Below are 26379 nucleotides of genomic sequence, written 5' to 3'. Positions count from 1 at the left end.
CCAAGCAGAAAGAACTCAAATGGAAAGAACTAGAACTGTCATATTAGGGACAACCAATAATTACCTCATCTACCCATGTATTATGTCTGTAAACTGAGTTCAGGTGGAGTCTCACAGAAGAGGGGAAAAAAAAATGATGTAAAAACAAATAAATTACATTGTACCAAGGCCAAGCTCATGAAGATGCACAGTTAATTAATAAAACCTGTCCATGTGTTTAAATAAACAGAATTTGTATGCAATGTATGGGAGAGTATACGTAGGGGAGTGGCTGTGAGCCCTCCCCCAAAGCATGTGATCAAAACAAATAAACAGTAATTTTTCCCAAGGTCTAAGCAGCATCTGTGCTTCCCAGCCATTCCCAAAGAAAAATCCTGGAGGTGCACCCAAAGTGTACAACCTTCTGCTGTCAGAAAATTTTACAATGCAATGCACTGCTTAAAAAACCAACTTCAGAGTTAACAACAAACAATGCATTTCTTGTTGGTGTACGGCATCATTTTTCAAACTGTGGGGTGCAACCCCCAGGTGTCTCAAGCATCTTAGAGGAGGGGTCATGGCTGGATACAGTTGACTGTATAATGTATAAAAAAATCATCTTCGTTCACAGTAAAAATCAAGGTTAAATCTCAGATACGTTATTAACACTCGCTTCATTAACCAAATCACAAAACATAAGCTACTTTTCCAGCTCACATGCTCTTTACGCTATTATGTTTTTTCTATTTTTATCAGTGTTGGTAGGTGTACCCGTGATAAAAAAAAATCTAAGCTTAATGAAGTTTTATCTGATGTCTGTTCATTAGTTAACCGCATTTATTTTTACTACGATTCCAAATTTGATACGCTTTGTTTAATTCCAATAAAATATTAGCTATCAAAGTTATTGGGTTATTTATTTATTGTCCAATTTTAACCTCAATATAATGATTAGTTTTACATATGAAGGTGTGGGGATCGCACAAAACCATTTGGCACCTACTGGGCCACGGTATTACACTGCTTGAGAACTCCTGGCTTCGATCTCGCAAACATGCACGTTAGTGATGACTCACATCGTGCAGATCAGAGCACAATCGTGCAGATCAGAGCACACTTTCACGGCACCAACTTAAAGCAGGACAATTGCAAAATTGGCATCAGTTGCTTGTGGAATACGCTCGCCTATCTGACCGACAATTTAATAAAATACACACTCTGAATGAAAACAACACTATCTTACCTACAATAAACAACGTGACCAACATATGCTCTTCATCATTGACGCCATACCAGGAACAACAGCGCCACTTGATATTCAGGAATTTTGTTAGTACGGAAAAGGAGATGATTATCCCTTTGTATTAAGGGATAATCATTGTATTAAGCAATGGACAGGCCACGCCTTGATACTGCGTATAATCTCATTTTAGGAAGGATGTAGAGTTGTTTGAGCGAATACAGAGAAGGGCACCAAGATTGTTGAGACGAACGAAGGCGTCCTCTTACCAAGAAAGGCTTAAATCCTGCAAATTGAAGCATCTACACCTGAGAGGTTATTTGATTGAAGGCCTTAAATGGGTTGAGCAGGCTCAATGCTAATGGAATTCTTCCTCTTGCTCAGATTACGAAGCTGAGCAAGAGGAATGATATACAGGAATTTTTCTAGCAGGATAAGGAGGTGAATATCCCCTTGTATAAGGCAATGGTCAGGCCACACCTTGAGTACTGTATACAGGTCTGGAGGCTTCATTTAAAAAGGATGTAGAGCTGCTGGAACGAGTACAGAGAAGGGTAACAAGATTAGTGAATGGAACAAAGCATTGCTCTTACGAAGAAAGGCTTACGTTTTGCAAATTACAGTGTCTAGAGACTAGGCACCTGCGAGGTGATCTGATTGAAGTGTATAAAGTCTTGAATGGTTTGAGCATGCTCAATGCTGATTGGATTCTTCCTCTTGCTCAGAATAATCACCTGAGAGGGCATAAATTCAAATTGAGTAAAGATGGTTGTAGGATAGATGTGCGGAAATTTGCCTTTAGCCAGCGGGTAATTGGTTGGTGGAAAAGTCAAAATTAGAGATGTATGTTCACTGCAGTCTGACTTGGGGGCGGTTTCAGGGCTCCCGTCCCTTTAGTCACTGGGTTAGCAGATCTGCATAATATCATAGTTTGTGAAGGGTCTAAATCAGGAAAGTCCAAAACAGTGTTGTCATTCATGGGACAGAGTTCACTTGCAAATATCGATGGTAGCAAGTTAACAGTCCTTCTTGAATTTTTGGCAAGACAAGTTAGACAAGTGTACGTTCGTTCCAGCGGTAGGGATCTTCTTGTGAAAAGCTCTGCCAGTACGGCAGGCCCTGGTAATGGTAAGAAGGATAAATCTTTGAATAGTTTCGAGCTTTTTCTGTTTACTGCTATTTTTTTCTCTCGGATACCATATCCCTGCAGCGTTTGTAATCGTCGGTAGAAATTCTGCTCTGTAGAATAGCGAGAGAGTGCGGCGGTTGAGGCCCCGATCCCGCCGCGTAACTCTGGCGACCAAGGCAGTATATTTCCTTAACTTTTTCTGCAAATGTTTCAAATGTGGGAGTAATGTAAGTCATGAGTCCAGGATTATTCCTAGATATTTCAATGCAGTAGTAAAACGTACTGTCTCGTTTATTTTAATTCGTGCACGTCTCCTGAGGGAGCCTTTCAGTAAGATGGAATTAGTCTTCATTGAAGAGATTGAAGATTGTGATCCCTTGCCCAGTTTTGTAATATCGAGAGAGCTTGATTTGCAGAATTTTCTAGTTGCGCTCTGCAGTCTGCAGACACGGCTAGGATCAGATCTGGGAGTTAACTTCATTCAGGTGAGTGGCGAGGAAGTCGTCAAATACAACATTCCAAAGGAGTGGCCCCAGTACCGAGCCTTGGGGACAGCCCCTGTAAACTTGGCGGTGACTCTGCAGCATGGTGCATTGACATTTATTTCTCTAGCTGTGAGGTAGCTTCTTATGGTGTTAGATTTTCGGGAAGACAGGCATGTCTTTGTCGGCTGAGGACGCTCGACCTCCAGAGTGAGTCGAACGCCAGCAATGTCTATGGCAATAATCAGGAAATATTTTCTATTGGAGTTTGTGGCAGTTATGAGAATATTCTGGAGTGTGTCAATTGTTGAGTATCCTTGTTTGAAACCATATTGGCTTGTAGAGAATAATTTACTGCATTATAATGTACTGTAATTCTACTGTGTAGATGGTATTCGAAAAGTTTGCTTAGCACAGATAACAGGGCAATCGGTCTATATGAAGAGGGGATTTCTGGAGGCTTGGTTGGGTTTTTCAGAATCAGGCATATGTTAGCTGTCTTCCAATCAGAGAGAAAGACTTCTGTTTGCAGGCAGTGAATGAACAGGTCGAGGATGAGGTATGGGGTATACTCCACAGCTTCCTTATAATCTCTGGTTCAAGTAGGTCTGGTCCTGGACATTTACTGTTGCGGAGTCTATTAGTTGCGGTGTGCAGCTCCTCAATAGTGAAGGGCGGCTCTTGATGTTCTGGACTGTATATACTGTTGTCCTGGCAGAGTTGTTGTTGTTGACTTGTAATAGGACCCATTGCTGGTTGGATAATTGTATCCAATATGTTATTGATTGATCTATCCTATGAGGTTGTTATGTTACCTTGATGGCTTATGGTTGCTGTCATTACCTCCCCTCTTGGGAGTTTGTTGGTTGTGATTTTATAGACTACACCCCAGGGATCGGTGTTTTCGGTTGTGGAAACTAAGTGTTCCCATGATGTTTGTTTGTGTTTCCTGATAGTAGCCGTATATATATTTCTGGTCTCCCTGTATTGCTGGCGGAGAGCCTCCACCTCCGCGGCTGGCCAGGACCGTCCCGCTCGTTGGAAGACTCTTCTTCGGGAGTTGACCTCCCGCCGGAGGCGCTGGAGTTCTGGGCACCACCACCACAGCACAGCACCAGGAATGGGTTTCTCTCTGGTAGGCATAAGGATCAGTGGGACAGTAATTATTAACTTGCTGCTGGTGGGCCAAGGAGCGCAGCATCTCCGTGAAAATTTTGCTCTGGAGATGGCATACCTTTGAGGGTTGAATCTTGGAGTTAGGATTTCCAAGGATCTTGTCATCTAGTTTTTTATGGCCCTGTGGTCTGAGGTGGTCCAGGAATCCTGGACGGCCCAGCCCACGATGAAGTTTGATATGTTTCTCGTAGCCAACGTGACATCAATTGTGGATTCCCACAGGGTATTACAAAAGGTGGGAAGGTTGTTCGGCCTGAGTCGGGGCGAGATCTTTGTCAACGTGAAAGACAATAATGGAGGGTCCTCCTTTCTTTGGTGACACGGATATAAGCCCGAGCATTGGTATCTTAGGGTTATTCATGATATCAGCAGCTTCTTGGCCAGATTCAATTTCAATGAATACCCCCAAATTTCGGGTCTTTCTAATTGACTTGATCCTAGTATTTTGGAAGTCTGTGGCCAATTCTGTAATTACTGTCTGTTTTACTTCTTCACTGGTTTGTGTAGATTTTGGGTGCGTGGGCCTGAGAACAACTAAGTGTGGTTGCTTTATGAGAATCTTGTTTCTTGTTATTGGTGCCCTATTTATGTTGGTTGGATCGGGTTTTTAATTCCTCAGCGCATAAGCGTAAGAGCAGGAGCGCTGTTGCTTTTTATATTCCCGCTCTACTTGATAGGCCTCTAATTTGACCTGAGCCTTCTCGTTTTCAATGTGGTATTTAGTAAAATGAGTTCCATCTTATCCCAGATTTGAATTATTTCTCCTCTGCGCGTAGTGGTGATTTGATTATCCATTTGGCCATTATTGTTTCTATCTCTGACCTGAGGGCGAAAACTTGATCTATAATGGATCCCTCGGGCAGGGTGTACATATCAAAGATGATGCCAGGTAAACCGGCCTCTATTGGTTGGGTTGTCTCTGGTGGTGGTGGTGGTGGTTCAGTGTGGTCCTTACTACCATTCTTAAGGACACTGGGATATGCAGTATCTGTGTCAATGCCCGCTCGAAGGGTAGGTTTGCAGGGCTGGTCAGCCTCTTCTACTTGTTGGATAGAGTCATTCTCGTGCTGTTCCAATATTTCTTCCTTGGATGGAGATATTTGAAAAACAGACCTGTTTTGTTTTTTCTTTGCCATAGACCTTGTAGTGTGTGTTTAGGGGGAAAGCAGTGATTCCCTTTTTTTAAGTTCCTCATCCGAAGGTTCCTGTTCGGCGGCCTTCAAAGCACGACTACGGGGTTGCACAATTTGTTTTTCTCCTCAGACATGTTGCGCCTCGTGGTGGCGATCAAGAGAATAGTTCTCTGTTTCAGGGAGGGCTTTGAATATGCCCAACGAAAAAAAAAAAAAAAAAAAAAAAGTTTAATGCAGTACAGTCCGCTGAGGAATTTCTCCCCAGTTACTGGGGTTTCTTCGTCCAGCAAAACAGGCAAATCAACCACAGAACATACGCAATTTACAGACACAAATACGGGTAACCCTAAAATAATGATTTTTAATAATTTAGTCCGCTGAGGAAGTAGGAATTGTAACAGGTACCCTCCAATCAGTTTGATTTGCTCTCGTAGCGGCACCCAGTTTATTTCCGACCACGAGGCACTGTAGTAACAACACTAACCGAGGCAATATGGCGGCCATCGAAGTCTTTGTTCTTTCAGAATTCCATTACTCGAGTTCGTTCGCGGAGGTAAGCAAAGTATCTTGAAGTACAAGTACAACGCTAATTACACAGGGAGAATCCCCTCCCCAGTAAAAACTCAGCTGTAACTGTGGCGACCAAACGATTCCCTGTGTTGCAACGATGTTTAGAGTGTTCCCATAAAATACGGATTCTACTTTGGATTATCAATTCCCTGGACTCTGACGACCATTTCAGTGGATGCAGCATCGCTTTCTCTACCTGCAGGTAAAATTTTATCTTTTATTTGATGTGGGAAGGCCATTTTACAAGCAAGTGAAATATATCGTCGTATCTTCCCTATGGAAACCCACGTGGTCGCCGCAGAGATAGTGTCACTGAGGCAGTGAAACCTGTAAACTGTGAAACTGACTGGGAACGGAGTTCTCCCAGGAAACTTTTAAACTGGTCACCTCACATACAACGTCTTTATTTTAGATCCTAGCAGTTTATTTTACCTTTTACCATGTTTATCGCCAGTCTCCTTTGTTCGCCACCATATTGTTTCACTTAGCGAACCTACGTTTTTCGAGTTGGCATTAAGAAGCTTCCTGCTAATTGGCTATAAATTCTAGCTGTTTTGAACAACTTCAAAAAAAAAAATAATAAAATAAAATAATAATAATAATAATAAATAAATGAGTAATAATTATAATACATGGATAAATAATAATAGGTGAATAATAATAAATAATTGATAATAAATAAGATAGTAATAATAAACAAAAATAAAATTAAAGAAAATATGTCAAAAATCGATTCTCAAGCGGGAAACAGTACTCCCGTAGTCGTGCTATTGCGCCCTTCATGCAGAGCACGGCACACCTCAAGCAACCAGGAACGACTTGAAAACACCTGCCCAAACTCAGCTCTGATTAAACAGCTCAACAAACAACCAGCTAAGTTAGGCACTGATGTTTCCTCGCAACGGGATCCAAATAATAGCAATATTATTATTGATGAGGAGGTCGCGGGTGTGGACACCAATATGAATAACCCCACCCCTCCAGCTGAGCGAAAACGGCTAAAACCCAAAAAAAAAAGGTCAAGAAATCCACTAAAACCTGTTCTCCTTCAGCTACTCTCTGGGAGAACCTAGAAGAAGAACTGAACTCCATGCAGTCCTCACTAGATAAGGATTGCTCTCACTTGGAGAAAATTATGATCCTCAGGTCCATGATGGAATGCTGCCTTCGCTTTGAAGGAAGTAGAGTAACCAAGCCAGCTGCCCAAAAAGTTACAGGCTGCTGGGGTACCCTCGAGAAAATTTTACATGACCTAATACTACAGAATGAACAACTAATTGCAATTAATGAACAACTGAGGGAAACAAATTATACCTTGACAAAGGCCCTCAGCAGTCCAGCTTGGACCAGCCATAGCACTCAGAACTCTTTCCTCCCAGATCTGACAGCACCATCAAACCGCCAGACACGACCAGCACTTCTCCCTACACCTATCCCAGAATCAACCTATGCTGCTATGGTACAGCGGCCAAAAATTAATGCCCATCCTCCCAATCACACTGACTGCCACTTTATGGACAGTGAACTGAATATCACAGTTAATGATTATCACCAGACCAAGAACCGGGAACCAAGTGAAATGCCACAGCGCCCCCGGTCCTTTTCAGATGCGCTGAGAATCCAACCAATGGCAGATAAGCTATTTGCCCCTCCCAACACCAGACATATTAGAGAACAAAACCTAGTCATCCTTCGTGCGCCCCAAGAGGGTTGCTTTACTTCAAGCGAGGCTGTCAAGGAGGTTGTTACTACCAACTTGAAACCTCAAATGAAAACCATAAAAATTAAAAGCCTCAGAAAAATCCGTAATTCTGGAATCATCATTGAGACTGCTTCCAAAAAAGATGCAGAAAACATTATTCAAATCCCACAGATAAATGGACTGGGTCTTAGCGCTGAGATACCCTAACCAAAAGGCCCATCTATTGTAATCTTCGATGTCGAAAAAGGAATTTCCAAAGATGACCTCCTTGAGGAAATATATGACAGGAACCTTGCTGATCATATCACTAGACATGAAATTCAAAGTGAACTTAAAGTCAAGTACTCCACCAAATCCAGATCGGGTACTTGTTGCAACTGGGTAGTCGAACTCTCCCCGAAGATAAGCAAATATTATCCCAACAACAACGAATATTTATTGGCTGGAGCTCTTGCCGGTTCAAGGAGCACATACCTACCATCAAGTGCTTTAGATGTCTCCGATTTGGACACACATCCCATGTCTGTGCCCGACAAGACTTCACCTGTGGCCACTGTGCTGAACGCGGACACACCTACAACAATTGTCCAAACAAACATCGAGCCCCTAACTGCGCCAACTGCAAAGCAGCAAAAATGGATCCCAATCACTCCGTCCGGGATGTCAAATGTCCAATCTATTTAAGGGTATTGAGAACCATCCATAACAAAACCGACTATGGCTGTACACCATAATCGCCATTCCACCAACGTCCTCAAAATTCTCCAACTGAATGCCCAAAGAGCCAGAAATGTGGTCGAACAAATTAGAATGAAAATGGATGAAGAAGAAATTGATATCCTTTGCGTTCAAGAGCCCTACACCCACAAGGGACGGGTACAGGGCTACCCTCGCGCTTATAGGATCATTGAGACAACCACAGATACTCCATGGGCAGCCATCATTATTAGGAATACTACAATTACAGTCACAAAGATCGACTCCTTATGCACCCCCTTTGGTGTTTGTGCACACATTATCTGCCAACAAGGCTCTCTGCATGTAGTCTCGTTGTACTGCCGACCACGAACTGATATCGCACCATATATTGAATATCTCCAGTCAGTCATAACCCTCTTACCTTCCAGCAAAATCCTAGTAACGATGGATGCCAATTGTAGATCTCGCTTGTGGCATAGCCGTGTGGATGGCCACATAGTTTCCCAGAATGGACAGCAATTAGAAGATTTCCTTTCATCTTCCCCATTTGAAGTCCTTAACAAAGCACATCACCTTTCTACCTTCAGCAATACCCTGTGGGAAAGCAACATTGATGTTACGCTCGCCACACGGTCTATAGCACAAAAGTTCTCATCATGGATGGTTCATGAGGCCTGGACCACCTCAGACCACAGGGCCATCTCCTTCCATCTATCTAGACAACTTGATAGTACTCCTCCCACCTACCATAATATCATCAGATACTCCACCAAAACAGCTGACTGGAATGCCTTCAAGGACAATACAAAATCAAAGCTACAAATGGATACATCCCAACTAAACCATCTTGATCCACAGGAGCACCTCTCCCTCCTAACAAGCACACTCCAACAAGCATGTGAGAGAACTATGAAAAAACGTCAGAAGCACCTAAAAGCTGTCCCTTGGTGGTGCAGGGAACTAGAAAACCTAAGGCGGCAAGTCCACACTGCCCGAAAAGCCTTCCAGAGAGCGAGGCACTCCTGGCCTCCTGCTGAGGTCCAGGCTCTACGGGAAGCATATAGAAGATATCGTAACGACTACACAAGCCTCATTCGGCAGAAAAAGAAAGTGTCTTGGCAGAACCTTGTGACAACCACTGGTAACGCAGATCCTTGGGGGGTCGTTTATCGCATTGTTATGAACAAGCTGCCCAGGGGAGAGATGTTAAATGCAACCCTGACTCCTGATGGCAATCCAACACACACATGGGCTGAATCCATGAATAATATTCTGAATGCCCTACTTCAGACTGATGAGAGTCCCCTCAATGATGAACAAAAGCAAATTAAACAAGACAACCAGGCCTTCTCCAACAATAAAATAGAACCTCCTTTCACCTCTGAGGAAATGAACAAAGCACTTGACAGAACAAAAATGAATAAATGCCCTGGTCATGATAATATTGAGGTTGAGGTCATCAAGAAAGCAGCAACACATCTCCCAAAGCACCTATTAGCACTATTCAACAAATGCCTTGCGAAAGGAATTTTCCCTGATTCTTGGAAACAGGCAGTGCTTCGACTCATCCTAAAAGGTCCAGATAAAGATCCTACTCTACCCAAATCTTACCGCCCCATTGCTCTTCTCCCGGTCTTGGGAAAGGTAATGGAGCGGCTGCGTCAATCCAGATTATCCACCTACTACCAGACAGCCAACTTAGACTCTCCAAAGCAGTATGGCTTTAAGCCAGGATGCTCCACTGAAGATGCTATGAACAATCTGCTCAACACAGCAAACTCAACCACAGAAAAATATCTATTGGCTATTTCCATTGACTTTGCTGGTGCCTTCGATTCCATCTGGTGGCCCAGCATTGTCAGGAGATTACGTCAAATCAATATTCCACTCAACCTCTAACGCTGTCTCCAGAACTACCTCTTCAACCGCCCAGTCACTGTTCAAACAAATTTTCAGAAAACCTCCCGACCAGTTGTTAGAGGGTGTCCACAGGGCTCGGTTCTTGGGCCCTACTTCTGGAACTTGATACTAGATGAATTTCTTCTTATGGATTTGGGTCCTGTGGACTGCATGGCCTATGCAGATGACCTCATCCTCCTTATCAAAGCTGATTCTAGAACTCAGCTTGAGCAAATTGCCTCCCCTGCCTTAACGACCCTCCAAAATTGGGCAAACCACAAGTTAGTCATCTCTGGGGAAAAAACGAAGACTATCCTCTTCAAAGGATCCTTGGACATAAGAAGACCACCCCAAATTAAAATCTCTGGGCAGACATTGCAACTCAAAACAGAACTAAAATATCTAGGAGTAACCTTCGACTCCCGATTAACATTCTTACCTCATCTTAATTACCTCTCCAATAAAATACGTCGTTATACTGCCATGATCGTAAGAATTAGCAGAGCAGACTGGGGTTTGAAGAGGAGGACTCTCATGCTACTTTATAAAACCATCTTCTTACCAGCTGTGTGCTATGGTGCAGCCATATGGTTCCCTCGTGCCATCATTGCACGTAATAAAGCAAAGCTACATACAATTCAACGCAATATCCTACTCACTGTGACTAGAGCATGCCGCACAGCCAGTAATCCTGCTCTGCAGGTCTTAGCAGGCACTCTTCCTCTGGACCTGGAGGTTATTCGTCGCGGCCTTGCATACCGCATAAAGAGAGGAATTCCCACCACCATTCTGGATATAACACTCGATCTGGCTAACGATCCAAAAAACGAAATGAAACAGATTTACTCTAAGCTCTTCCAGCATTGGCAAAGATCTTGGGAGCAAACAACCAAAGGTGAAACAACTAAAAGATTTCTTCCACAAGTTATGATAACTGCACCAAAACCCCTCCATGGTACTCACCAGGCCTTCACGTCTCCTTCTTCCTCACTGGTCATGGATCGTTTCGGGCCAAGCTGCATGCCCTGGGTCTCACCGATTCTCCTCTCTGCACATGCGGTGACAATGAAGACTGGATTCACCTCATGTATAATTGCCCTCTTTATGATTTACCCAGAAGTCTCCTAATCACCAAAACTGGAAATATACCCAGTGGGCAGGAACACCTCTACATAATTGACGAAACCAACTACAAAGCCTTCACTACTTTTGCCCAGACTGTATTTTAAATGCGTCAAATTCACCTACAGCAAACTGTTCAGCGCACCCCCATCTTATAATGAACCCAAAACTCAATTCACAGAACATATCCTGAATGGAATCAAAGAAAACACAAACAGAATATTGATCTTTGTCATGACCTAACAGGAATCTCTCGACGTTCTCAAAGGTAGCTATCTGACAAACCCACGAACCCAAAAAGGACTTTTCTACAATAGCCCCAAGCAATCCTTGAGCTTCATGAATTCACGTGCCTCCTCTCATCCCCTAAGAGAAGATTATCCAAGTCCCAGTGTGGGACACTGCTCATTGCCTACAAGTCACCCTTGGATGAAGAAGATTAAATTGCTTGACACTGGGCCCCTTGCCCATTTTGGGACCCACTCACTTGCTGGCACCTCTTCTCTTCAAGGTGTATGACAATATCTGATTTTCCTACTTGTGCAGGAACTCATAAATACTCCTCTGGGAGTGGGACTGGCATTTGACTTATCAAATGCAGGATCATGCTATTAGGCAATCTGACTTTGTGGGTCACTTGACCTCACAACCTTTTCTCTTCTTCCTGAGGTAGGGTGGGCTCCCCCCCTGGGGGGGAGCCCACCCTACCTCACCCTCTCTCTTCTGTTTACCTTCTTTCTTCTCCTCAATCTCTCACCCCTTCTCCTATTTAAAAAAAAAAATTTTTTTTCATTTATTTATTAATTAATTTTTTATTTATTTTTTTATTTTATTTTTATTTATTTTATTTTATTTTATTTTATTTATATATTTTTTTTATTTCTTTGTATTTTATTTATTTTTTTTATTATTAATTTTTTTTATTTATTATTATTATTATTTTTTTTTATTTATTTATTTTTTTAATTTACTTTTTTTTTTTTTCCGGCCCTCCCTGGGAAGCTCAGGCTAACCCCAGGGTCGGCCAGCCAGAGTTCTCTTTCCACATACCTGGTCCGGCTCCCAGTGCCAGTGACGGTAACTAGCAGTCTGTGGTGTTCCACAGACCCTAGGCTAAGCGGCCAGATGAACAACATAACCCGCACTAAGCAAACATGAACACACAGTAACATATGATAACTGGCCTTGACAGTACTGTACTGTCTTACTTCACAAGAGATTCAAATGCGGAATTGTGCGAAAGCACCGGTGCCGCTTGTCAAAAAACACTATGTCACTATGTGGCGAGCAAACTAAAACACAGCCGCCTCCCCTAAATTATCGCTACGGCGACAGCGTGGTCATATCCCTAGCCGACAACGTAGAATACAAGTACGGACACAACTAAGTTAAACCCACAGCAAAAACTAAAACTAACTTACTCCATTTGTAGCATTTCTATGGCTGATTCCATTGATTATCAGGTATTATGAGATTATATCCGGAAAACACAACAAATAATTAACATAAGTTGTAGTACATTCGCAAGCCAGGAAGCTAAGGAGCAGTAGCTCCTTAGCTTCCTGGATAATTATGCGTAAATTATATGTAAATATATCTTGTATATAAATCATGTATGTACTTTGATGTACATAATCTTGAGACTGTATATTGTGTGTAATTAATAAATGAATGGACGAATGACCAATCTGATTGGATACTATGATGTGGTCACAAAGGAACTTGATGCAAAAAATAATTTTGATAATATACACTTGGATTTCAGAAAGGCTTTTGATACTGTTGCACATGTAAGACTGCTGAACAAATTGGAGCAGTATGGCAGTAAGGGCAAGTTGCTACAATGGATAAAAGGATGGTTGATGGGAGAAGACAGAGAGTGGTAATCAATGGGTACTGCTCTCTGTGAACTAATGTTTTTAGTGTTGCTCCTCAGGGTACGGTGTTGGCCCAATTGTTATTTTGTATATTTATCAGTGATATTAATTAATGGTATATCAAGCTTGTTATAGCTAGGTATATCAAGTCAAAGTTTGCAGATGATACAAAGGGTTGTTAATAACAATAATGACAGTACGCTGCTGCAACAGGATCTGGAAAAGTTGGATAGATGGGATGAGAAGTGGCAACTGAAGTTTAACATTGACAAATGCAAAGTACTGCCTATGGGTAGCAGTAACCCCAGAGAAATGTACAACTATGTTGTGTTACACTCAGGGTAGTGGAGAAAGAAAGAGACGTGGGGGTAATTGTGTAGTCAGATATGAAATTTCTGAGCAGTGCAGACAGAGTAGGTCATGGGGTCTTTTCAATGATATACAGGAATATTGCTAGCATGGATAAGGAGGTGATTATCCCTTTGTATAAGGCAATGGTTAGGCCATACTTTGAGTAATGCGTACTAGTGTGGAAGCCTCATTTTAGGAAGGATATAGAGTTGCTAAAACGAGTAAACAAACCTGGTAAAGGCAACAAAGGGGTGCTCTTATGAAATAAGGCTTAAGTTCTGCAAATTACAGTTTCAGGAGGCGATCTGATTGAAGTTTAGAAGGCCTTGAATGGATTGAGCAGGCTCAATGCTGATGGGATTCTTCCTCTTTCTCAGATTACAAACCTTAGGGGCATAGCTTCAAACTGAGGAAAGACGGTTGTAGAATAGATGTGCGGGAGTTTGCCTTTAGCCAGTGGGTAGTTGATTGCTGGAACAAACTTTCATCTGTTATTGTGAAAGTTAATAGCTTAAATAAATTCAAGGCAGAACTAGCAAACATTTGGAATTAATAGATTGATAAAACGGGAATTTTTTTTTGGCTGAAGCTGTATAAGCTTGCTTTCTTGCATCCTCTGCCTCTACTAATGCTAATGCCAATTAATCCTCCAGAACGATTCATGTTCTGGAGGCTAACAAAAGAATTCTTGACACTGTGCAGAGAAATATTCTAGTAATTAAAACTCGTGCCGCTCTACGGTGAGCACCCATCCCCTATAGACCCTGGCGAGCGTGCTTCCCCTTGATCTAGAGGTTGTGCGTTCTGGGCTAGTGTATATGCTCTCTAGAAGAATCCAGACGACGCTCATAGGGTAAACAACAGATCGGCGAATAATCGGAAACAGGAAAACAAGCGGCTGTTGCTGCTCTTGCAGCAGTCACAGCAAAAGAGATGGTAGAACTCTTTAAGGAGAAATCACAAGAAAATGAATTACTCAAGTCAGTAGGGTCTATCCCAGAACCCTACATTGGTTCTTTCCAGGATTACAAACTACATACCTACTGACGGGCCATGGTGCCATAATTGCCGAGCTAAATAATATGAGAATTGTAGACGACCCAAATTGTGGATGTGGAGAGTTAGAGACTTGGCAACACATAATATATGAATGTGAATACTATGAGGATCTCCGAAGCATCCTGACAACCAAGACTACATACCTTACACGCAGTAGTTTTTAACCGGAGTGCCGCGGCACCTTAGGATGCCGCAACAACATTCCAGGGGTGCCACGTAATATGGGTTTAATTTAATTAAACTGATTTTTTTTTTTAAAAATGCTTATACCCATTTCATTATAAAAAGGATTACAGTATCCATTGTACGTTAGGTTTTTTATTTTGTGGTGATCTATCATTGATGGTTTTTAGTGCCTCTATATAAAGAATAAAATTATTATTATATAAGTATACATAATTATTATGAAGTTTAATTTTGTTTATAGTTATTATAATATAACTATCATATAACTTTTTTTTAAATATTTAATATATATATACACAGAGAGAGAATCGGATGTGATAGGTAGAAAACTGAGTAGGGGTGCCACAAAATAAAATAAATTACTTAAGGGTGTCGTTATTAAAAAAAGAGGTTGACAACCACTGCTTGCACGAAACCGGGAACACCTTTTACTGGACACGGAAGAAGAATGCAAAGCGTTCAGTAAGTTCGCGCAGGATCTTTTCGCAACGATGAGGACATTGATTGTGCTGCATAACAACGCAGGAGGTTAACAAAGCAGACTATAGACCCGAACCAAACGAGCAAGAACAGAGCAAAAAGGAACCTAAATAAGAGTATGGTGCCCCAATCAACAAACCCTTACCTACTGAACACCAAGAAATGACACGTAAACTTGACGCTACAAAATAGAGAAGGCAATGAACAAAGAGGAGGATGCCGATGGCGACAAGACATTGATGATGGATATGTCCCGAATCAGCGTCATGTCTGATGGACCAGAACTGACTACCCACAATGCGCTATGTAGTAGTACAAGACCGAGTGCCCTAACCTGGTTTCTTTAAATCCCCATCCCCTGGCGGGGGATTGGACGGTTTCCGTCTCCTCCTGTCCCCTGCCTTCCCCCGTCATCTCCTGGTGGGACCTGTCCCCACTGATCTTCACGCGGACGCCTTCCCTTTGTGCTCTTATCCCTATCTGTTCCCCCTCAGCATCCAGTTTCTCCCCTACTTAAACTTAACTTACCGAGTATGCCCATAAAGTAACTTAAATGAACTAGCGCAAAATTTAACCCCTCTCACTTAAACCTATACCCAAATTCGGCTGTAAATTCACCGCAATTCTCCCCTTTTTTTGCTATAGGGATTTACCACTGAAATCTTCGGAAACTATGTGGCAGGGCTGTCAGAGTACTTAAAAATCTACTTGACCTGACCTGCCTCATCCTGGCAAAGTGTGGGCAACGGTGGGTCCCACTGGGGGTCCAACTGCTAAATGGTCAGAAGAACAACAAAACGTAACACTGGATGCCATTCCACTCCCCACACACTTTTAAATCTTTGGCTTCCACAGAGTACTGTGATGCACAAACAGAGTACTGTATACAACACGGAGATGGGGGAACCACTGGTGCCGTCAGACAGCGAACAACTTTACACTTTACAGAACGATTCATGTTGAGGGAAATAGACCATGATCTGCGACGCTTTTCGAGTGCAGATTGGCAGATCGACCGTATTTAGTAGTCATGGGCTTGAATCCCGCTCTACTCAAACAGCGTGTGCTACTGCACTCCCACTCTTGACTGCTCGGCTAAATGTATGGCATGCAAATATCATTTGTCACATGGTACGATCATTAGGTGCGAAAAAAACTTTTTCTGGGCGGGATGGGGTGGAACGTTTTGGTAACTTTTAGTAGTGCCAACGAGTCATGCAATTATAAACATAAACAAAATGTAGTTAGAGGAGCATTATCTTCCTCAACGTCAAACCGCCGATGCGCATATGCAGCTGGTGAAAAATTCTTCTATTGTGTCTAACTGTAAATGATGCCCGAAAGTTATTTCATTTTTACTCTGAAAATATTTTGCGAAGGTTTACTCTTTCCTTTTTATTTTGAATTATTAGTAGAGGGCGCATCATCAAGTTCTTTCTTGAGCAGCTGTGCTGTCGACTTGTTTGTAATGGGTGTTTAGTAAAATTGTTTCCAATATAGGTAAATAAAATGGGAGGCCATAAAAAATCTCAGCGTACTAAAGGAAATGTTAGGGTATGTAGCTATGATTGTATGATTCATATTTTTCGATTTACTACTACAACAATTTAAAGTTGTATTTTGACAGTGACGTTGTTACCTTTCGAATGCAAGATTTGGTAACTCTATCAGTCTTGGTGTTATACCTCTAATCATGAATTTTTTTATACTGGATGTTTATTATTCCTATGTAGAAAAGTTGCGCAATATACGTAGTAAACCCTAAAAATAATGGTTTTCGCATGCTGCCATGTGAATTGTTTTCCAATATGCGGCTGGTATCATTACCTAGTTATTTACCAAGCTGAGTAATGATCTATTTTCGATTTTTTTAACAAGCGCCATATGGGTCAGCTGTGATTCTAGGGTGACAGGCGCAAATTCTCAGGCTGTAATATCGAACCCGTTCCGTTCACAAAAAAGTACGGAGCCCATTGATAACTGTGACGCTAGTCACAGTTATCAATATGAAAATGATTGATAATATGTGGGAATGATAAGAATGGTACGCGAAATTAATAAAGGTTAAACCATATCCGCAGTTTTATTGACATCATCCTCATTCTTCTTTTTCTTGGTGATTCCCTTCTACTTCTCTCTCTCTCGGGGTAATTCAGAAAAATTTTTTTTTGGCTGGTGCAGCATAAGCCTCAGGCTTCCTTGCACCATATGGTTAATAATAATATTCAAAAGGAAACCACAAACAAAAATGAATTTTAGTTTATTTTTGAATGAATTTGTAATTGCTACTCACTGTTAATTTATTAAGGTAGTAAAGGCACATATCTTATTTGAACACTATATATTTGAGATTATGGCAATCTTTCACTGAAGAGAGTAGAAAAAATAATAGTTTAAGCCTGTGGAAGATAACCTGTGGGTCAGCAGATGATTTGCTAGCTTTTATGCTTAGATTATACACAGTTTAGGGACCATAATTTGGCAAAGACCAGCTGATCCCAGGTTCTAGTGCACGAATTATGTTATATTCAGAAACCAGGCATGCAAGTGATAGCTTTAGGAAACAGCACATGCTACAGCCATTATACCATTTCTTTAATTAAAAAAAAAAAAAAACCTTGCCTGAAATTAGTGTTTCGATTATCGTTATTTGACATATTTCCTGCAGGTGCTGTTCTTAAAGGCTTATTACATACTGTCAGATATTTTGCTGAGTCCTGCAATTTTGTAAGTGTTACTCTGTTGATAAACTGATTAAACACTGAAAAGAATTAATTTCAGTGTTTAATCAGTTTATCAACAGAGTAACACTTACAAAATTGCAGGACTCAGCAAAATATCTGGGATATAATTTCAGGGATGGTATTAGATTCTGGAAAATATAATGAAAAGAAGTAAGTAGTTTCCAGAATCTGTACTTGAAATCCACCTTTAACCCATAACTCGCAAGTGGGGTTGATTATCTTTGTATAATTAAAAACAAAACAAAAGTTAAAATATCTATTACTGTGCTTACCATACCAATTTTAGTATTAGTTTCGTGTATAGTTTTGACTTTTAATATGCAACATTGATTTTGCTGGAATTTGAGAAGTACAGATTTAAAAAAAAAAAAAAAAAAGTATCTCTCAGTCTTAGAGTTCAAGGTACACCAATGCATCTGCCCCTCTAACATTTTTTTGGAAAGATCCAACTTAATTGAAAATTTTGCATTAAGAAATTGAAATAAAAAAGAAACAGCAATTGTCTTTATTTTAAATTGCATTATTCTTGATTTTTACCATAAAGATATATTGAACGGTATATAAAGTACTCTACTTGCCTGTATAATGTTTTTGTGTTGTACTGCAAAAATTAAAAAGGTAATGCTCCAGAACAAGGTGCCCCTTAAAAAATGACCTCGAGAAGAAGAGGGGGGGGAAGCAGTGACGTACGGTTCGTAACTCCACCCGCTCACTGCGTTCCCCCTTCTCGACGACTGCACGTGGCAAATGTCATGTGACATAACAGTATGGCTGAGCTGAAACACAACAAAATTAATGGCAATACGGCAATTTTTTCGGAGCAGCAACTAAAACAAATGCAATTTATTCCGAAAAGACAATCTCACGCAATATAACATGTCAGAGTTAAAATTAAGAAAATTTAACACAAAAACAGTAATTTTTTCTCAAAACGAAACAAAAACTAATATGACATGCAGCAAATGACCAGTTTTTGCTAAATAACTCCCGAAGTCGCATAAAAATGTAACCTAAAAACTTAACCATTTTTCACAAAACACAAATGAAAGTCAATCAAAAACATTACTTCCATTATAATTTTTTTTTGTCCAGAGACTGGTTTTTGCTTGAATCCCTCCCGAAGTCGCATAAAAACCTAAAAACATAACCGTTTTTCTAAACACAAATGAAAGTCAATTAAAAACATGATGCCTGTTATAATATTTTTTTTGTCCAACGACCAATTTTAGCTTAAATCCCTCCCAGAGTCGCATAAAAACCTAACCTTTTTTTGCTAAACAGAAACGAAAGTCAATTAACACGTGCAACGAACAATAAAATTGCTCTTCGCATAAGCACAAAACGGCAACAATACGTGAAAATAACACAGAATTACAAATAAAACTCACCTCATAAACTCAGGACTAAATAAGAAACCATGTGCCAAGCAGTAACAGAACATTAACTCCAGCAAACAGTACGGACCACAAACCAGCATACAAATGAAACTATACGCGACAAATTTCGCATTCAGTGCTCCAGTGACGTCCGCCTGAAACAGAGGGGGATGCAGTCAGTGGGCGGAGTCACAACCTGTTAATCACTTCTTTCCCCTGTTCTAACAGCCAATTACAAGGGAGCACTGTATACTGGAGTATAGCGATTAAAAAAGTGTTTCAGAATTGCATGGAACAAATGTAGGAGCATATTCTACAGCTAAATATAAAAAAAAAAAGTTCCTATAAACATATATCTCAAAAGCCTATTTTTAAGATATTAAGCATTAGTCGTAAATTACAGAACTGTGTAAAATGGCAAAACATTTTTATTTTCAAATTTATATCATAAAAATATTTGTAAAATAGGCTTTAAGCAGTACAACATATATGCACTAACTCAGAGAAATCATTAATTACTCAGCTGTGAGTAACCAGTGTATCCAAGTACATACTAGCAGTGTGCCGACCGGGCTAGCCGGGTGGGTAAAGTGCCTGCCTGGCAACCCAAAGGTCGCGGGTTCAATTCCCGCCTCGGGCTTGGATCAAAGTACTGCAAAAACCTTGGGAGGTGCATTATGGCCACTGAAGCCTATGCGCCAACAACTACCAAAAAAAAAAAAAAAAAAACTAGCAGTGTTTCTGTATGTCTGTTACTTTACTTTTGGATTCCTAATGACTGCCTCATTTGTAGTAAAGCTATTAACTGATGTGATTGTAGTTTATGGCAAAGTTTAAAAAATCCCATAGCTGTTTGCAGATACAGCAAAAAATTTAAAAGTACCAAATTATAAAACATTTGTTCCTGTGAAGAAAAACAGGTATGCTGAAAACTATTACAAGTAAATACTGGTTGGAGTATTTCGATGAACTGCAAATGCTGAAGAGTAGCTGTAGAGGCCTTTACGTGAACAGCAATTGTATTCGGTTGTATCCATTTCACAGTATGTCTGTATAAGAATTGTTGCTATAAGATATGAATAAATGCAGAACTTTTGTCATTGTCTCATTTTGCAATGCACATGTGATTCTCATTTTCTCTTACATGTTCTGGTTACAGGAGAATCATGTTTTGTGAGAAACAGTTCTCAACTTTCAAAACACTGATAAACTGAACAAAAAAAACAACAATATACGATTGTTAGCACTCATTATCAGCATACCTTTTCTTTTATTTTTTGTAGTGTTTTTGGGAACAATTTTATTGTTTATTATTATTTTATTTATTTATTTTTTTTTTTTTTTACCAGCAAGGCCTATATTTTTTCTGGAACAAATAATTTTGGATGTTGGAAGATGTACCCTGTGAAAATTTGCAGAGAATGTGGTTTTGCATGATATTGTAGAGTATAATAACATATTGGAATGACCCTGTACAATGGCTAGCATGATCATCCAACCTTACACCCTGAGATTACTTTATGTGGAGTCACATAAAATCTGTGGTTATTATATGCATGTTACCACACAAGGTGAACTGAAAAACAGCATTTTGGAAGCTGCTGGTTTCAGTAGCTCCCAAAATGCATAATGCACCTGTTATTTTCACTGCGACTGTATCCACATGTAACAGTTCAACTCCCAGTGGATGGATTTTCATGAAATTTTATATTTGGCGTTCTAAAAAGATTTGTCAACCATCCCAAATTTCATTAAAATTGGACCAACAGAAATCTCACAGTTATTATTTCTTTGTCCATTTATCCACATACAGTATAATAACTTGAATCTTAGTGGATGGATTTTCATGAAATTCTATTTTGGCTTTTAGAACAATTTGTTAGAACCTTCAGATTTCATTAAAGTTGGAACTATAGAAATCAACAATTTTTATTTTTTTCGTACATATCAGAGATCCATATTAATGGGCAATATGGCAGGTGCACAGAAATAAAATCAATTTGTGCATAAAGAACATTGATTTTTTTGTTATAAATCATGAATTATTACTGTTTTCTAATGTACCTAGAATGTAATTCCTGCATACACTAACTCGTTTTTTGTTTTATTTCTGACAGAAGTTTTGGTGTGCATTTTTTTTTTATTTTTTTTAACTTCTGAATGCAGTGCACCAATCTATGTTCAGCCTTTTCTTAATAAATTGCAATGCTGATTAAATGCATTTAAAAAAAAATATATATATTTTTTTGAAAATAAAATTGAAAATGTTGTTTTTCTTACACTAGTTATTTTCAACTTTTATTCTATTGAAAGACACATTATAGACACAAAATAATAACTTGAAACTATTAGTCACTTCCATTGTTAGTATTAGCATTAGTAGAGGCGTACGATGCAAGAAAGCAAACTTATACAGCATCAACCAAAAAAAAACCATCCATTCACTCCAGGTGTTTGTCTAGTTCTGCTTTGAATTTATTTAAGCTGTCAACTTCCACAGTGATCCCCTTGCAGTTGCCTAGCCTCCAGACACTGTAATTTGCAGAACTTAAGCCTTTCTTTGTAAGAGTAACCTTTTGTTCCATCCACCAATCCTGTTTCCCTTCTCTGTACTTGTTCCAGCAGCTCTACACCCTTCCTAAAATGAGGTTTCCATACCTGTATACAGTACTCAAGGTGTGGCCTGACCATTGCCTTATGCATGGGGAGAATTACGTCCTTATCCCTGCTAGAAAAATTCCTGTATATCATTGACAAGACACCATGAGCTACTCTTGTAGACTGTTTGCACTGCTCAGAAAACTTCATACGTGACTGCACAATTATCCCAAAGTCTTTTTCATTTTCTACCACTCTGAGTGTAGCACCACACAGTTGATACATTACTCTGGGGTTACTGCTACCCATATGCAGTACTTCACATTTGTCAATGTTAAACATTAGTTGCCACCTCTCAGCCCATCTGCTCAACTTTTCTAGATCCTGTTGCAGTAGCATACTGTCATTAACAATCCTGTCATCCTTCGTATCATCTGCAAACTTGGACCTTAAGCCTGATATATCTTCATCAATATCATTGATAAATACAGAAAACAACGTGCCCAACACGGACCCTCTGGGGGACTCCACTAATAACGTTAGTCCACGAAGAGCAGTGTCCATTGATTACCACTCTGTCTTCTCCCGCTCAACCATCCATTTATCCATAGCAGCAATTTGTCCTTAATGCCATACTGCTCTAATTTGTACAGTAATCTGTCATGTGCAACAGTATCAAAAGCTTTCCTGAAATACAAGTATGATATCAAAATTATTTTTTTGCATCCAGTTCCTTTGTGACCACATCATAGTATCTAATGAAATTGGTCAGACAATACCTCCCCTTGACAAACCGATGCTGTATCTGAACTATAACTGCCCTCTTGTCTAGATGATGCTGCAGTGCTTTTTTAACCAGTGCCTTCATTAATATCCCTGGAACAGAAGTTAAACTAACAGGTCTGTAATTACTTATCACCCTTTAATCTCCCTTTGTGAATTGTGGTCACATATGTACATCTCCTGTACATGGGGACCTCCCCTGAATCCAAGGAAGTTCTCATAATTATGGCTAAGGGTATGCTTACTTCCTTTGCTGCCTCCTTTAATATAACTGGATAGATCCCATCCACTCCAGGTGCCTTTCTTATGTTGAACTTCAATGATTTCTCCTCCACTTTGCTTTCAATTATTACAAAATCATTTAGTTCCCTGTTAGAGTTTAATAAGCTTCTCTCCTCCGCTTCCCTACAGAATTCTTCATGTGTGAATGTAGATGCAAAATTCTCATTGTTTGTCAGCCACCTGAGCAGGATCATTAACAGTTGAACCATCGATATCAAGTGGACCAATCTGATTCATCCCTTTTCTTCTAGAGCAGTGCTTCTCAACCTTTTCATTCATGGACTACCTTAAGCATTCTTTACTTACTATGGACCACTGGGTAGGGTTTCTTTACATCTATGAAAAAACTAGTATTGGGTTTATATTTCAAAAATACTGTTTTTAGCCACTTATCTATGTTGTTCAGCATGCTATACTGAGTATAGGACTGATATTAAATTCTTAAAATAAATAATTCCAGTCTCAAAGAAAATATCACTTACTAATTAAATATAATTAAAAATATACTAAAAATACTCACCCAACATATACAATCAAATAATCACTACAAATTTTAACAATTATTCTCACACACTAGTTTTGTGAAAATGTAAAAAATACCTTACGAATACACAAAAACAAATCCAATGCATATTACATGCTCAGAAGTTGGTGATTGACTATGACAGATGAAAGCTTGTGGCCTCACCAACAGCGTGCTTGCGACACAGTCTTACATTCCAATCAGGATGTATCCCTTATATTGTAAAGGATATCTCTTGATTTGTGACAGCAAAGTAAACAGTTTATTGCCAATTTTAATTTTATTTGTGATTATATTTTATACTTACAATAAAATTTACCTTCCCATGGACAACCTACAACCAACTCATGGACCACTGGTGGTCTGCAGCCCACGGTTGAAAAACACTGTTCTAGAGTTTACATAAGTAAAGAACTCTTTGCTGTTTTTCTTTGCATCTTTTGCCAAAGATTTCTTATAATCTGCCTTTGCTTGCCTAACCTCCTTTGTGACTTGATTACAGACCAGCTTATATCTATCATAGGCTTCTGTGTCACCTGATATTTTGTATGCATCCCATGCATTTTTCCTCTCTGCCATGAGTCTCGTTAGTTTATCTGACATCCATTTAGGTCTAAACCTTGAACGATATTTCTTACTTGGTATGAAAAGCCTAGGTAGCTTCCAAGATCCATTTAGAATTTGCTGTTGGCAACATCATCACTTGGTCCCACGATATAGAATTTAAAAACTGTTTCAAACCACCATTGTCACCTTTACAAAAGCAAAAACCCTTCCATTTCCCCCTGATGGTAGTTACATCTTTGAGTAAATCCCACATCAGCACACTGTGATCACTGCCACCTTGTAGTTCCTTTATCTGCAGATTCTTAATACATGAAGAATCACTACTGATAATCAGATCATGAGTATTATTCCATCTGGTTTCCTCATGACCATGCTGCTTACAAAACAATCATCCAATAAATCCACAGAAGCACTTGCTAGTGTGCGAGTGACCAACCCACAAGTTCCAGTCATTGTCTGGGAGGTTAAAATCCCCCATTATAAGACAATCTGATTTACTGGCCCACTCTATTTCTCTATACAGTTGTTCATTGTACTTATCAGAGTCATTAGACCTATAACATACTCCTCTTAATTTTGCTTTCACAGTGCTTATATCACACCAAATGGACTCAACATTGTACTGTCCACCCATGTCAACTGGATGCACTTCCTTAGATTTTGTTTATTGACTAACAGTATAACCAGTGGTGAGCTATAGTGGGCTTGCGAGAGCACATTGTTATTTTTTTTGAAAATTTGCGAGCCCATTGTTGAGACGATCATTTATTTTACAAATGAAATCCTGAATGCAATTATTGAGTATCCAGAGCCAAAACTATGGTGGGGGCGAGCTGGGCCCCATTCCCAGCATTTTAATGGCACAATCGATCGGTTATGTATTTTAAAATTGCTTCATTTTTGATTTAATTAAAGTGGGACCTCTGTTTAACAAACTTATTTATAGCGAATCTTTTAAAATTCCTCTTGGTAATTACATTTAAAATATAGTGGTTTCTGTTGAACGAAGAAAATTTCCATGTAACGAATGGATTAGGAGAGAACTTTGTATGCATTATTCTCACCTCTAGCCTTTAGGCAATTTAGGTAATTAGAAAGTGCGAATTAAGGGTGAAAGGGATTACTGTTTCACAATGTTACTGGTGTCTGTGAAACCTATGCAGTCACATATGAAGAAGTCGCGCTAGTCAATATGTTTTCCATAGCCAGTCAGAGGATGTAGAAGATTCTTGACATGGATTATAGCCTCTGGTCAACCTGTGTTGTAGTTCCTTTTTACTCCTACAAACGGGCATATGTTTTTCGGAGAAGTGAGTGATCCACGCCTTCCATTAAATTTCTCCTGTCTATGTTTACATGATCAGAGTAGCTGAATATCCGTGTTTTTCCGACATTATGCATTGTATTCAAAGAACTAATGACAATAGCAACGTAGAGGAGAGGTTGAGGCAACTAAGATATAATATCTTTATATTATATAAACTTTACGAAGATGAAATGTTGGCAGATTTTGAAACTTTGTCGAGCCTTTCACTGTGTAGAAAATGTTCTAAAATATAATGGCATACAGGCAATAATTAAAAAAAAAAAAAAACTATCACCAATCTTCAAAAAACTAGCACGAATTAAGGATGATTGCTAAAGAACATGATGTAGAAACTATAAAGATTGGTCATGTGTTCAGGCCACGATGAGCAGCTTGTAGCTTGTGGATGGTAATTGCAGGTTAAGGGCATTGTACAAACATTTTGAATCAGAAGTTAAATATTCTGGATTATTAAATCAACTTTTAAATCTGGAATTTCTTAACCATTTAGCACTAATGATCGACATCCTGCAGGAGCTTTCTTACCTTTTAGAAGCTTTACAGAATCACAATGGTAAAAGCATATAAATTAATTATTCAAATTAAGGCGCATTTAGGGCTAGAGCCTCAAGCTGCGAACATAAATTTTCTGTTTATTCAGAAATGGCTGTGTATTATGATGCTAAGCACTTTATATACTTATTCAAATTATCGATGCTATTGTTAATTTGAAAAATTCTGAAGGAAATTATGAAGCTAAAATTGAGAGCATGTTGAAGTGGAAAGAATTTGAAGGAATCAAAATCGAAAGTAAAATCAGTAAAATTACCTCATTACAAGTTATTAAATGCATTGTTTTATCCTTAAAGGATAAGTTATTAATGCAGCAGAGTGATTTTAAATTAAATAAAGAAAATAACGATACCATTGAAAGAAATTTTAAACATGTGTTACCGGAAATCGTGGAATGTGAAAGAACTTTTGTCTCGGTGGCAAGACGGTGAAAACCGAATAAGAAATTTAAGTTTTCTGATAAAATATGAAATAAAAATTAATAATTTTTTAGAGATTCTCCCGAAGACAGTTTATCTTTAAAATCAAGTGAAATTACCTTTT

At 39.5% G+C, this 26379-nt stretch overlaps 2 protein-coding genes across 2 annotated transcripts in view; one reads left to right on the top strand and one right to left on the bottom strand.

Moving 5' to 3' along the window:
- The window catches only part of LOC150083651 (U3 small nucleolar RNA-associated protein 14 homolog A), a 114970-nt gene extending 113690 nt beyond the window's left edge, over window positions 1–1280 (bottom strand). Inside the window, exon 1 of the mRNA XM_090377418.1 lies at window positions 1223–1280. The gene's annotated coding sequence lies outside the window, so the exon portion shown is untranslated. The remainder of the gene's footprint in view (window positions 1–1222) is intronic.
- Window positions 1281–16520: 15240 nt separating this feature from the next.
- Window positions 16521–26379, top strand: part of Ltn1 (E3 ubiquitin-protein ligase listerin) — a 264614-nt gene continuing 254755 nt past the window's right edge. Inside the window, exon 1 of the mRNA XM_090378100.1 lies at window positions 16521–16638. Coding sequence (XP_090234226.1) covers window positions 16594–16638 — 45 coding nt within the window. The 5' untranslated portion in view covers window positions 16521–16593. The remainder of the gene's footprint in view (window positions 16639–26379) is intronic.

The sequence above is a fragment of the Mastigoproctus giganteus genome, chromosome 7 (assembly GCF_048544385.1).
Source record: "Mastigoproctus giganteus isolate SK-2022 chromosome 7, ASM4854438v1, whole genome shotgun sequence".
In the NCBI taxonomy this organism is placed as follows: Eukaryota; Metazoa; Arthropoda; class Arachnida; order Uropygi; family Thelyphonidae; genus Mastigoproctus; species Mastigoproctus giganteus.
The sequence above is the reverse complement of the archived record's forward strand: the minus strand, read 5'-3'. Positions and strand labels throughout refer to the sequence as shown.